Genomic DNA, 15,606 nt, shown 5'->3' with positions numbered 1-15,606 from the left:
TGCCTGGTCTCTGTGTCTTCAAACCACGTTCTAGCCCTGGACCTCCTTACCTTCCTCTGAAGAAATGAGGTAGGTAGAGGAACCTACTCTCCAGGTAGAGAAACAGGAACATACTTGAAAGAAATATCATCATAGTGATTGAGCAGGGCTCACATTCACAGTAATTACTCACTATGTAGACATTGTATCCAGTTCACATGGGGAATTATCCTGCAAAAGTTGGGATTTTTTAATTTTCTGCTTGCTACAAAGTTCTTTGTTATTAATAAACCCTAAATATTGTTTAAATAACTGTTTATTAGCTAATGGGTATACCAGAGCTTTCTGAAAATCCAAACGTTTATATTACTTCCACTCTTTGCCTGTACTGAAGGTTTTTTTTGACCTTTACTATTAACTGTACCCTTCCAGCTGTCCTTAGAATGAGTTTCTGAAGATCATTTCCCAATATTAATGTTATAAATCTGCCAATACAACTTCAAGGTTTGCCCTTAGTTTTCTACTGTATTTTCGTTATTTGTCAGCCAGGTAACATTGATTTGGAAGTACTTTATCATTGCTACCTTCTGAAATTGCCTTTAATCATTTTCCAGTTTTTCCTTACCCTCCTCTTCTCTGGTATCCAGCCTCACCGCTTAATTACATTTACAGATCTTTACTTACACAGCCCATTACCCAGAATCAGGTTGCTTCCCCCAATTTATCACCCACAACAATTTTTCAACATCCTGTTACGCATCTCAACCTTCACCAGGCTGTTTCATCTTCACCTTTCTGGTCATGTGTCCGAAGTACCACTTCACTAACCATTTTACTTCAGTAACCTTCTCCAGTCTACATGTATGACATTCCCCAAGCTTGCTTCCTGGCTGAGCTCGTTGTATTACCCACAAGAATCCTGCACACGTTCTTATTACATACACTGACTCACCATCCTTATATTCACCAATTCAAATGTTCCCTGCACACTCAGCCTTCACATTAATGATAGATGATAGCAGGTGGTGTAGACATAACAAGTTATGTGAGTTGTTCTCTTTTCTCTGACAGTCTCTAAGTGTCTTCACCTGATTTGCCTTCATTTTCTCTTGCAGTGACAGGAGATGAAGGTATTACCTCAGTTAGCCTTTTAGGTCATTTGCACTACCTATGCTTGACTGTGATTGACCAAGTCCATGAAAAAGCTGGTGAGATTCAGGAGATGATAAAAAAATATTATTAAAAAGGGAACACATCAGAGGACATTATATGACAGGTAAGCAGTTCTGAAGCAGACCAGCATTTGGCCCTCATGCAAGACCTACCCCAGGGACAGCTGACTTCCTTGCTGTGACAGCAAAAGGAACCTTAAACAAGTTAGGGTCAGATGCATTTTATTGAAGACTCACGGCCAAGCCATCAAGTCACCACACTCATGGACATAGGTATATTCATGGACAAGGTATATTCATACCTTGGAGATGAATGCATTACAAAAATGCATAACTCTGATTGAGGAAAATTCCCTTTAATTGAGAAGATCAACCTGTACTTCAGGTCAGATCTCATTCATATCCTCATGTTAGCGATGTCAATATCATGTCAAGTCTCACATCAGTAGAAAAATCTGTAGTGACAAATAGGAGCTTAAAGAAATACATCAGTCTAGATAATATTAAGCTGCTGTGTTGATGCTAGGGACCAAGACTGGATTGTGGCTGTTTTCATAGTGGTATAGCATGTCACTACCCTAACTCCTTGTAGCAAGAGAGAAGCATGCCAAGTGTAACAAAGCCTTGCCAAACAAAACTAGTCAACATGTGTTACATGAGTTTAGCACAGGTTCAGAAGATAGAGAGGAACTACACAAAAAAGAAATCAATAGATTTTAAAAGCCTGACAGTAATTGGAACTGCATTCACTTTTAGTATGAGAAAAAAATGAGACAGACACAGAAAGTTGCACCTTTTACCAGTGCCTTTTAGTACAAAGGCTTGGAACTGGTCATTAAACAAAGATCCTGTAACTTCAGAAACTTCTAACATCACCAATACAGCAGAGTAACAAGATCAATTACTACAGAATATTCCACACCTGCAGCCAAATGAGTTCTCTATTTTTTTGCCAAACAAAAGTGAACTTATAATTAGTAAGTAGTACAGCTGTTACTTTATAAATCCATTTGTGTGAGCCAAAAAAAACTTCATTTTTCTTTTGTATTTTGTTTTACTTCATTGCCCGCTGTAATGTAGAACCAGGGCCCAAAATACAGCGCTCATTTATTTTAAACAAACGATTTGCTGATAGGAATCTGTCTGTATCTCTGCCACTAACTTGATCTCAAGCAAATCAAAGGCAAAAAAGAAACCACAGTCTTATTTTGAGAGAAAGCACAAATGAATCTGAGGCCTATTGTTCCACGGTTTGAGATCAGATGTAAACAGGCACAGCCAGGGTGGGGAAGCTGCCTGATTTTGTGGCCCGTTCAGCAGAATGTAACCATATAAAATTCCCTCAGCAATCCAGAACAAAGCTCATTCATGGACCTGCTGCTTAATTGCTGGGAAAAAGCAGAAGAGCCTTATTTTTTTTTAAGCTACACCACAACCTGACTACATAGCTCACGTATGTATTTCCAAACCAAGTATAAAGTCACAGTCAGAGAAGGAAATACTGAGTTAGAAGCACAGCTCTGGGAGCTCATTCTTCTTCATTTTTAATGTCAGCTACCTTGTCAGCTCACTGAATAACCCTGAGCATGCCACTTCAATTCCATGCGTACGTTCCCTCTTTAGCTCTTTAAGTCTATAATATGGAGGTGATAATGCTATTTCTGAGCCAGGGAAATCTGACATCTGCAAATGTCAAACATCCAAAGATAATACATAATGAGATACTGTATCTTTGTGTCCTTATTCTCCTATTTCCTTTTTTAATACTGATGATTAAATATTTCCTGTGTTACTATGGTTTTATCCTGTGCAAAATGTGACGATATTTGCATGATCTGCAGATGATTTTTAAGCAAGAACACTTCACGTTAAGTTCTTCTGGCATGTAACTGCACCTCCAGTCTTTTCTAATATATTAACAGTTTGGTACCAAGCATGCAATCCCCCACTGTACCAGGGATGTCATCATCACCATTCAAACACATTTGTTGATTTTGTTTTAAAAATCTGCATGGGAACCTTGAGAGAAAGTTTTATTATGGTCAGAAATAGTTTCCTTACACTTCCCTCATAAATCTGTCAAATAAACGTTACTCATGCATGAGTAAGGAAGTCAGTCTCACATTTGTGCAGAGCTGCTTGCATGCAGCTATTGCTGCTATAATCAGTCACAGCACTAGGACTTGAGCACAAAGAAGAGAGCATGGAGTATACAGCAGCTACATTTTGCTTTCTTGAGGATAGTTATGTTTTTATAAATTGCTACAACTCTGTGGACATAGCCAAAAAAATTAGAGCTCTTAGTAATTTCTTGTTACTTCAGCCTTCATGGAACTGCTTTTCTCGAGCATTGAGTTCTCTTACAAAAGGAAAAAAGGAGCTAATTAAATATTCCAGGCAATTTCTTAGGTGTCTCCTCATTGTCAGCAATGGCTAGGAATTACAAGAACTGGATTTGCAGGACTCAAATCAAGCCAGCTGACGTGACAGGTACTATGTTACCCATACTGTCAGTCATGGATCAGTTACCAAAACAGCATCTCCATTTTGATTACTCAAAGCAATGTCCCACAGCTCTGTCCTCTCCTCAAGCCCTGACCCCGTCCAGTGCGAGCAGCAAACAGAAGGCGCCCACGCCCCAGCCAGAAGCAGCTCACACACAGCACAGATGGATTGCCATCACACAGCCACATCCATCACTCCTGTGCAATAGATTACTCCACCCCACCACCCACCCAATGCCAGGAAAACAAGCACTCAGAGAGGTGTGTCACAGCAGTCGTAGGGGATGCAGCCCGTTCCCGAGGCTCAGCCATGTTACCGCTGGACACAGGCCAGCGCAGTTATTTGAAGAACAGTAAATCAGCACCTGTCCCCTGGTATCAGCAATGAATGAGCTTACACAAACGTGCATGTTTGCCAGCTGGCAAAACAGAAAATCCCAGAGCTGCCAACCCAGCACATCTCCATACAGAACAGAAAACTAAACAGACCATTTAACTGCGCTGGAGAAATTATTACGTTCTGCTCTATTTTTCAAAGATTTTTTTCTTCAATAGGGAAGTTGGCTGATCAAAGCAGGGAAGATGAAATGTAGTGTATGCAAACTCTTTTCCCCCACATTTGTTAATTTGCTTCACTTGGTACAATTTTAGACCTTACTTGTAGTGATGCCAAGTAGGACTGCAGGAAGGAGCATTACAGAAATATTATTTTCAAAATTTTCCTAGAATTTTTCAACACCGCTACAAAAGGCAAGACTTACATTAGGTCTACTACCCCATGACATCTTTGAGGCTACTAAAATGTTATAAGGGGATTGTTACATACATATATATATATATATATACACACACACATGTATTTAAGACTTCTGGCCATAAAATAGATAAATCAATCAATCAAAAGAAGAGTTATGGCAGATAAGTCAAACATGAACTAGCCCTCTGTTCTTAGCCTTTCAAAGCAATCAATTCTGACAAACATGCATGAGTGCCCTGCATGTGAGGCAGGAAAACCTAAAATGAATGATACACCTGAGCAGGGATGAAGCCTCGTGAGTATTTTGGCCATTTTGTAATCCCTAGGGGATAATTATGCAGGTGAGGTTTTTAAGTGATACATTAGTGATCCATCAGAGTAAGGCCTATTTACTTCACCCTGCCGATGTGCTAAAAGCATTGGCTAATTAAGTGAGAAGGACTGGGATGACAGCATCTTGGCACCTCAATAATCAAAAAATCACTAGCAAGAGGAAGGCAACTGTCTGCGTGGTTACCACACAAAACATCTTGGCAGTTGCTAAAAGGCTTCCCAAAGGCTGATACTTCACACAGCATGAGAGGAATAATCCTTCTCAGTATTTATGCCTCATCTCAGTTCCAGAATGAGGCTTCTTCCTACTCCTGACAAATATCAGAGTAGGAAGCGAATGATTAGAGGCACCCAGCTGATACAACTCAAGAGCTTGAGGTTTTAAGGCTACTCTAGCCATCTTGGTCAGTTCACGTTAATACAGTGACTGCATTCCCAAGCAAACAATTAGTGTTGTGTTTTAACACTATAGTTTCACATAAGAGTCCTTAAGCCCCATTTATCTTGCTTCTGTCAGCCTGAGAGTTACCTCCACTGGTCAAAAGAGGAAGATTTTTAGCTTAGAACTAAAATCTTTTGAAATAAGAAGCAAGACCACACAGCATGTGTGGACAAGATCTGCTGTTTTACTAAGAGGTATCACATCACCCAGGGAGGGAGGCAGCAGCCACAATGTCTCTAACTCACTGTGACAGAATGAAGGAAGAAATTTAGAAGAGGAACACCACACCTGGGTGGGGTACCGCTCAAATGGATGTCACTTCTCAAAGCTTACAAGGTATACTCCTCATGCCTACAAACACAAGGATTAGATCTACTTGTTTCCCTACTTCCGTACTCATTTTCCAATCTACAAGGACTTCTGATGCTACATAGCACAGGCAGAACCAGAAAAATCTCATTTTGCCTGATGTAGCAACACCAATCTCAAGGAAGAAAAAAATATTAAAAAGACTTGTTTAGACCAGTAGATTCTGAATTTGTTGACCTTAGACTGTTGGTAGCTGTAAGCATCTCAACACTCGGCCAAGCTTAATCAAGAACACTCTTAAAAACCAGGATGGCTCCAAACATCACCAATGAAACTAGCAGGAGAGAGCAGACAATTTTGGTTAGGCAAGACTGTTCCCAAGCCACTTAATGTTTCAGAATAGGCCTAATTCTCATTACAGCTAATAGCCACTGGGCCTTGTTATGCCTTCTTCCTCAAACAAAGGGATAAGAAAAAGGCATTGTTTGAGAAATCTGTTTTCTCATTATAAGACTGTTTATGCACTGTAATGACATTTTTACACACTGACTAGGTTAAGCTTGAAATGATTCATTGAACCACTTTTCCAGTTATTAGATGCTGTTTATATTCTTTGTTTTTCCCTGATGTATTGACATCACGTTCCACAGTTCCCCAGCTTAAGAAAACTCAAATATTTGATTCTGAAAAAGTATTTACATACAACCAGGCAGTTTCCTACAAATATTTTATAGGGCAACTGAAATAAAATACTACTTAAGCCTATCAAATGGTCTCATAAATACCAATAACACCGTGTGATCTCACCTCTAGTGTTTTATGCAGCTTTTGAAGAACACCTGCATTTGGCTCAGGGCCCCAAACATGCTGGTAATTCCAGAGGTAACCAATCCCTTCTTAGTATAAACCCTATACCGAATGTTCAAAACAGCACATTAGAAAATGAGAGAACTTTGAAACTGAAGGAGAAAGGACAAAGACAACACGTGAGATAGATTTGACGTATGTTGTGAAATTTCACATCATCAGCTGACTTCCATGCCAATGCTGCCCCTTCAGAGTATTTTTATCCTGAATACCAGAAATGCTTCCTTATGAATCAGTTTCAGAAAAAAAAAAAAAAAGAAAGCCAACCCAGGCAACAAATTAACTGTGCAAGATACATATTCAAGCTTGCAGGGTTCCTACAGCCTATTAATCCAGAAAGATATTCTAACTTTTAAATTGACAGCACTATTATTTCATTCCTTAATACAAAGTGGCAATCATTTTAAGTGAAGCATGAAGAAAGCTCATACAGATGATAGAAAGCAAGTCTTAGAGACCCTTTTATATGAGGTTTAGTGTTGCTGGATCCATAGCTCTGTTAACACAGTGCATATGCGAACTTTCATTACGTCTCTAGACTTGCAGTGCCATAATAAGTTTTCTTTTTGTCATCAGCAACATACTGGAGATAATTGCACTTAATTTCTCCTAGAAAATAATTTGTCTATTAGGCATAATTCCTCTCCACATATTTTGCTTATGTCAAGCTTGGCATTTATATTGCTATTTAGGCCTTCCTCCTATGCTGCACATCTTCCTGTTTTTCTTTGCATTATAGATTTGTGAAGTCAAAAGCACAGGGTTGGAAAAGACTTCATGCCATCTAGTTCTTCATCCCTCTATATCCCAGACCAAAACCAGCTTCATCTGTCACTCTTCATTCTTTAAAAGCTGACAGTAGAGACTACTGTAAAAGAAGATGCTAACTCACAAGCATCTGAAGAATTAATTTCATTGAAGTGAGAGGGGAATGGCTGCATCACAAGCCACACTGGACTGAAAAACCTCCAGAAGTAGATTAAGCTACTCCGGTTTCCCATGAAGACATGCACATAAACAACATCTCCTTCAACTGGTTGAGCTGGGAGAGCAGGAGTCCTTGGCAGAGGGATGGTAAAAATCTATAGAGGAAGTACAAAAAGCAGCTGGAAGACCTGTTTTCCATCATCTGTATGAGCTTTCTTCATACTTCTCTTACAACAACTACCATAAAGAAAACCAGCAGACTTCCTGTCTCGCTCTACATAGGATAAAAAATTAAAGAAAAAGTATTCCGTACAGTTAAGTTCATGGAGATACTAATGCCAACTTGAAGAATGTGATTTTGGCTTAAAGTTTGGTAGCAAAGCCTCAAAGTCAAATTGTTCAAAAGTAAAAGCCAGAGTTGTACTAAGAGCCAAATTCAACCTTTCACTTGGTATTAACAAATAAACACTGGCAACACAGAAAGGGTTGTTTATGTTGAAAGTTCTGAAATAATAACCAAGAGGGTATGTTAGGACTGAAAAAAAAAATCTCTTGCTGGAATGCTCAGAACCTCCTTGATTTATGCTGACATTTAATCCCTTTCCCCTCTTCAAAGAATTCAGGGCTACCAAAAGGTGTTGGATTGACTGTCCCGAAGACCTGACATCCCTTTTACACAGCAAGCAGGTGCACACAGAGGCAGTAAGGAGCAGCTCATGCAGTCCTGGGAGCAAGCTGGGGCCTTGTCCTGCAGAAGGGGACACCCTCAAGCAATAGGAGCGAGCTCTGTACTAGTTATGAGCCCGGCAATAACACACAGCCTTGCATTTAGATGTAAAGCACACTGACAATTCATATATTGCACTGTCTGATAGTCTGTCAAAACCTGAGTTAATGAAGACTCCGGTTCTGGAGAGTGTTACCTGCAGACTGAGCCACTGGTTTCCAATCCTTTCTCCAACACATTTTGTCTGAGCATGGGCTGAAAGCCAACAGGCAGCACCTTTGTTATGAATTCAGCTTCTGTTGCCCCTTTTTTCTGCCCTTTCTTCACGTTTTTTTTTAATAGTCATCCTCTCCTTTTAATCTAAATTGGTGTTCCCTTTTCTACAGACTCATTTATAAAACTGCTCAAATAGTACTCCCTTCCTCCTTCCACACATTCACAGACATTTTAGTCTTGGAAGAAGGCCTCTGTTGACATGATAAACCATTAAATGCCACAGGAAAACTGAACCCTCTGTCAGTAAGGAGTTGCTTTTAGAGCCAAGAAGCAAACAGACACGACCAGCTGTAAAAACAACTGAAACTGGGAAGTCCTAGCTATAAAAGGATAGATTAATAATAATAATATTAAATAATAACAAAAACACAGCCTGGCTGCACCAAAGGAGGTTCCAGAATCCCCTATAATGGAAGTTTTAAGGACAGGCTGAAAATAACTGCCAAGAACAGAGCACATGCACTTGAGCATGGCTCAGCTAAGGAGACTACAGGAGTTCTAATAAACAGAGCTGGGAAGGGACGGTATTTTAAAGATTGGTGATCAGATTTATTAAAGCCATTGTATAAAATGACAAGTCTTACAACAGCTATATACATAAACACACAGACTTCTGCAAGACATCTGACTTTGCGCCATAAGCTGCTGTAAGTAGGTTAAATATGAATGATAGCTCAAGCTACAGTTGTGCATGACAAAGCAGCGTGAAATGGGGAAGTTTCAACCGAGCTTCCAGAGGAACTGAGCTAGGCCTCGTGTTACTCAATGCTCCATGTTCACTTCCAGCTCACTGACGACAGCTACCACCCAGAGAAATTCAAATCCGTCTAGCATTGCCCTGCTCTCCTTATTTCACTAAGTAGGGAAGGCCACATCGTATCTCAGGCACATCTGAGCAAAAAGTAACACACCCCAATGAAAAGCTTCACTAGAATCAAAGACTGAAAGCTGTACCTGCAGAGCAGGAGACCCACGTTCAGTGAGCAGCAACATGAAGATGTATGTAGGAGTCCCATAAAACAAAAACACAACACAAGTTTGTGTGTTATGATAACAAGTATTGAGTGTTGTAAGACTGTGGCAAAGCAAAAGGCTAGTTTGGACAAGTCATTGTTAAGAACAAAACTAGGGCACTCAGTTTTATGCCTACTTTAAAAAGAAAAAGATGTTGCAGAAGATGGTGGAAAAACTTAAACCTCTACTGCAAAAGCAAGGTTAATCTCAGGGCAGGAAAAAAAAAAACAAACACAAATTTGGACCATGTTACACATCAAAAGGGTCAAAATATAACTTGATAATGCACATCATTTTTTACAGTGAGGAAGGTAGAGGTACTAAAGATTCCAGCCCCGCCAAGAAACACTAAGAATGACTGGGTAGACTAGCAGGCCAAAGAGACTTCACAACAGGGAAATTAAACACTAAGCACTGGCATCACTGATATTGCTTTTGCGGTCTTCAGCTCAGAATTGAAGAAAAACAAACAAACCCTGTATTGTATGTCACGCCAGTGTGCTTTAGCCAAAATACCAGTTACTGCTATAGTGTAATGACCTTTCATTATGTGGCAGTAAGTGTAGATCATCTAATATCCCTTCTAAGCCTTAACTGCTTGAGAAGTACATAATGCCTTCCTTCATTCTCAAACATCCCGTCTAACCATAAGACATAATGGGTAAAGTCTACCATGAAAATAGATATTCACAGATATAATAGATATTAAACAAAATAGACTTTTTTGGTCAAGCAGCCTGTAACCTTTGTCTCTCATAACCTCTGTTTCTGAAGTCCTACGAGTAAATCCATCATTCACCCCATTCTACAGTTCTTACTTTGCATTGTTTATTCTAGATAGCAAGTTCTGCCAAATTTAGGCCAAATTTAGGCCAAAGGCCAACAGAGGAAAGTGACTACTGCTCAACATCAAACATTTCTGCACTAGATTCTTCTTCAAGACCTGAAAATTATAGATGGAGCAATGTCAATCAAGAAAAATAGTAATCAAGTCACAAAGCACAAAAAGATACAGCTCTGAATCTCACTTTTGGGAAAGCCAGACAGTAGGATCTGGCAGATTTACCACAGTCAGATGATCCAGAGATCAAACCCACCAGCATGACCTTGCACCTTATAGACATAGCATCCAAAGTGGTACAAAACATGAATTGAACTGGGTAATGTCCATCAGAACTAACAGAACTACCAGCTGAGTACATTACCATACTAGTTAGTATTTCATAAAAAAGAAATATATATGAGTGTTCTTCACAACCCTGAAGCACAAAAAGGAATTTAATCCTGCGGAGATTAGTAGGGGAAATTTGCCGCACAAATGCAAAAACAGGAAAATTGTGTAGCCAGAAGTTCTGCAGAAAGGATTTCAAGCTATAGGGGAGCACAAAACCCATTGCTTGGTGCTTTCAGTAACAGCCTGGGAAGGCCACAGTATGTAAGCCAAAACAGGAGTGCTGATTTCCATCTCAAACATTTTTTGGAGGCACCCATGCTCATCTGCTTAATGTTTCAGCTCTAGAAGGTCATTAATTTTGCATTACGTCTCATACATTTTATATTCACATGCTTGCCTTTGCTCATCCACTATTAAACAACATTAACTTTTTTAAAAAGGTATTATGCACCTTTTCCACTGCTCACATGAACAACTTTCCCAGGCATATGCTTAAGACACAAATGATGCTGACGCAATTGCTTTGAATATTTCATAAGATCAGATTATTTTTTGTCTGACAATTAATTTCTAATTGTAGCTCTCTCAACTCCTACCAGGTTAAAAGCATGATTCGAGGTGGTCAAGGCTGTGGCCTGGTTGACCTGAGCTCTGTCTTCAACATTACCCTCTGCTTATCCCAAGGATAATCTTTCTAAGGTTAAACTAGCTTCAGGTTTGTCAGAGCAAGTTCCCTGACAAAAACAGATTACTTTTCTCCCTGTTATATGCCACCTCCCTGGCTATTGGAGGGGGGAGCTTTGAACAGGCAAGCCCATCATTACGATAGCAATGAAGTAGCCCTGTACAACAGAACTAGAGTGACACAAAAAATATTTTGCTCCTATTTATGGAATTATTTTCTGACAGTACTGCTAATTAGATGGCCAAGCATACTTAAAACAGGAGAACTATCCGCACTGAAATAATTTTAGTATCCAGGACTGCCCAGGAAAAACCATGCGTTCTTCCCTGAATGTCAGAAGACTTCACCATGCTTCTTCTAACAGTCAAAAAACTTCAAATTCTCCAGTGACCACACCTGTACAGCAACACGAACTTCCCAACACACAAACACAAGCAGCCTTGAACCTGTACAACTCTCTACTGGATCTACGATCCCTGTACAGGCAAAAAATAAACTGTCCTCTTTCAGCATTCAAAGTATCAAAAGTATTTCCAGTCTCCCTTAGAAGTTCAGCTACAGAATACAGAGCCAACAAGAACCCCTGAAGGAACTTGAATATTTATTACTGGCTTTGAAGCAGAAGATCTATGTGAATGGAGGATCAAGGATTTTAGTCCAACTGCTGTTCCAATACATGCAGTTAACATACATTATAAAATATCTCCTCATGCAGTATTTAGTTTCAGCACAATGTTCATCTCCCCCACAATTACTTATAGCTCCATCAGTCTTTACTAGTCTTCCCAGCTAAGAATTTAAAGATCTAGGATCACGGCTGGGAAATGAACATTTACACAAACAGCCTTTGCCTAGTTCAATTTAAAAGCAAACATCAATGTTCTGCACTTGCCATTGAAAACTACAACAGGAAACAGTCAGTTGGCTGACTCAAACTAGACTACTACTAGTGTTTGATAAAGCTCAGCTTTTCTAAAGTAATTTCTACAATATACAGCATTCAGGTGAATTTGAATTGCTACAATGACAGCAAACAAAAATCAAAAGGCCAGTATAATATTTCATGCTGAATAAACCACAAAGCTTAGTTTGTGTGAGTAAAGGTGCCCTAGAAATGCTATAAAAACATGCATAGGACATAAAACCATTAACATACACCCACCGATGCTATGATGTATTCATATTCCCAAATTAAGAGAAGGCAATTTCTATCCACTCTGAAAGATTATATTAAAAAAGGAGTCTCCGCAGAAAAGGATTGAAGGGAACAAATCACTGAAAACAATTGTCAGTTGTGTAGCAAAAGAAAAATCCCAAACCCTCAAAACAGTGCAAGTATTCTTCGTTAAATCACATGAGCAAACCTGATGCGTGATGCTCACAAAACAATAGACAAATACATAATTGAAAAAGCTCTGGTGACATTTTTTTTCCCTGAGATACCTTTCACTAATTTAAAGGGAAAGCTTCATTGCTTCGTAAAGTTACTTATGCAGCAAGTTTGGAACTATCATGGATTCTTCTCAAGTTCAATCGCTTACCAGGGAGCCTGCAGATCAGCCTGAACTTTGACTGTGTCAAACCATGAGGCTTCCTTTCCTGGAAGCACATCAAGGTTCTTGCATGAAATCTGATCATCAGCACAGTCAGATTAGTGACAGAAGTGGTCAGGCTGATAAACTAGCAAAACAGAAACCTGCCTAAGTAAGTGTGGAACCACATCTAAGACAAGGTTGTAATGCATTCTCACCCGTTTGTGCCAAAAGTGAAGGGAGAACATTTTTTTGAAACTGATGTGAAAGAAAAAGCTTTATCACTCGTTGCTTCCCTGCAGGAGGTCTGTAGCTGTTTCTAGAAAAACAGACACCAGATACCCAGATTACCACCAGCTCTTAGAGTAATGCCGCTGATGGCTGACTTACCCCAGGAGATGCCTAGCTTAGTTCTGCTGCAAGCAGGAATGGCAGGGAAAAGCTTTTTAAAGGTTAGCTGACTTCTTTAGGCACTGGAAGGTAAATCAGGTATCAAGGATTTCTCTCACCCAACAGAAGTTCTCAAACAGACGTGTACCTCCATATGCCACTACCGAACTGAAACAAATGCTCTCTTAAAATAAGATGTTCTTAATAAATCAATAACTGTGTGATAGAAAGTTATATTTGCTTTTAACCATTTCCCCATCCACCCACTTTTGTTTCCTAATGATCAGTAATACTGTACCTTTCTGCTAGATATGTAAGCATCTTGCCTCAGGGCACTTTTCCATGATGTTCCTCACAGCAGAAAGTTGCTTATTTCACCCAGTAAATCTGTTCACACATGCAGCTGTTTGACTTCACTTTCTGAAGTCCCAACAAACAAAACTTTATTTCAAAACAAGAAAAGGGACTTCAGAAATAAAAACTTGTGTTAGGGGAAATTAAATTTCATATATCTAGCTAAAGCAAAAAAAAAAAAAAATTACCTTCACACAAGGGGAGATATACATACAGAGATGGGAATGTATTTGAGCAATTAAAAAAGCAAAAATAATTTTCCTTTTCTAATTCACATATCTATTCACAGCAGTAAAGCTGGATGTTTCTTGACTTAAATTCTTAAAGAAAAAAAATCACATGAAATATCATGGAATGGACACAATACACCGCGAGACATTTTCTGGCATTTCACTGAAATGGAAACAAGTTGGAGGGTGAGTTCATTTAAAACCAGGAACTAAGGCAAGGAAACAAGTTATTTTTGCAGTGCCTGAAAGCCTAGAAGTCAACTCAATATCCTACTCCTCTAGAATAGACCTTACCAGAACAGTCAAGACATAAGAAATGCTACTAGCACTGTAAAACGGGAACTGCCTGTACAGTGACACAAATTGCTTTTCCATGTCCTTAACCACTTTCCAGATACTGTAGCAGCAAGTCACTGACAATCTCTGATTTTCTTATTCACGTTATTTACTATGAAGCAATCTGATTATTTAAGTTAGAGGTATGGCATAACAAGAAGCAAAGGGAACAGAGCAGTAGCTGGATGTATTATAACTGCAGCGCAACAAATTTTGTTGTTTCAAACTCAGTAATTACGTGTAGATCTCCTAACACTGGCACATCCTGAGTTGTGAGTCAAAAAACTGGCAAAGGAATGAGAACAATCTCACAAACTTAATAATTGAGCTACATTAAAGACATCCAAACTTAAATAAGAGGGAACCAAATAGCCACTGGGGTTTAATACACTACACAAACACAACAATATGTGGCAGGGACCAAAGATAAGCCAGTTATTTTCTAGCTCATATTATTTCTCACAAATAGCTTCTGCAACTCCCCAAATAACTTACAAGTGATAAAAAAACAGCTGGAAGAGGGACAAAGGAAACAATTGAGTCCTGCAAGCTCTTCATCACTTAAGTAAAGCCAATACAAGAACAGCCAACTTCAGCGAAGAAGTACTTTTGTTAATGCTCTTATACTTCTCAGCACCAAACACAAAACAATCACCACGAGGGGAAGAACTAAACACGCACCTTGAACACCTCCGAGAAGAAACCAGAGCCGATTTTCTCACAGGTGAAGTCATCAAGACGGGTAAGTCTGGAAAAGGCACTTATCAGGGCTCTGTACGAAGAGGTCCAAACTCTTCCAATCTGGGATGCAGTCCCATCTCCTCCAGTGCCACCGTCAAAGTCCTCAGCGCGCTCCAAGCGTGGTGGAAATCCTGCTATTGAATTCCGCTTACTTCGGTCCATTTTGAAAACAGGCTTGTCTTCTGCTAAGGGAGGACTTCTCACATCTTAGGTACTTTGCTGGCTTCTCTACTCTTGTTGGAAGCTAAAACACAAGAAATTGAGACCGTCATTATTATAAAAATACCTAATCATGTTTGATAGGACTCCAACACAACTTAACCGGTGTAAGGGAATGAGAAAAGCAGAAGATATCCAAGTAGGTGTAAAAAAACACACACACACACAACCAACCACACAGCATCATTAAAAAAGATGGATAATCTAATGAACTTTTCCTTTAGAGTCCTGGAAATATCTATTCTTTGGATATTAAGAAATAAGTTTGGAGCTCAAAACTTTAAGTGATAACAAGGGGCTTTCACACACACACACACTATTTAAGTTCTGGTTGCTAAAGCAAACAACTAAGCAGTAGGAAATCCACAAAATGCTACCTTCTATGCTACTTCGGTAGCAGTTGGTGACCAATCTAGTGCTATTGCAAGAAAACAGATCAACTTTCAGTTGACTTAAACAAAATTATTAGCTGTCAATAACAGTAGCTGGAGCACCAAAAGCTTTGTTGTTTTTTTTGTTGTTGTTGTTGTTGTTTTTTTAAAAACTTCCACCACCTACATGTATGAATGTTCCAAGACCAATTTCTTAACTAGTGAAAACACAAGTTTATACCCGCTAAAGATCTAGTCCCCGAATTT

At 39.3% G+C, this 15,606-nt stretch overlaps 1 protein-coding gene across 1 annotated transcript in view; it reads right to left on the bottom strand.

Moving 5' to 3' along the window:
- TESK2 (testis associated actin remodelling kinase 2) overlaps nt 1-15,606 on the bottom strand; it is a 75,744-nt gene that overhangs the window by 53,989 nt on the left and 6,149 nt on the right. The window contains exon 2 of the mRNA XM_032192002.1: nt 14,690-14,993. Coding sequence (XP_032047893.1) covers nt 14,690-14,911 — 222 coding nt within the window. The 5' untranslated portion in view covers nt 14,912-14,993. The remainder of the gene's footprint in view (nt 1-14,689; nt 14,994-15,606) is intronic.

The sequence above is a fragment of the Aythya fuligula genome, chromosome 8, assembly GCF_009819795.1.
Source record: "Aythya fuligula isolate bAytFul2 chromosome 8, bAytFul2.pri, whole genome shotgun sequence".
In the NCBI taxonomy this organism is placed as follows: Eukaryota; Metazoa; Chordata; class Aves; order Anseriformes; family Anatidae; genus Aythya; species Aythya fuligula.
The sequence above is the reverse complement of the archived record's forward strand: the minus strand, read 5'-3'. Positions and strand labels throughout refer to the sequence as shown.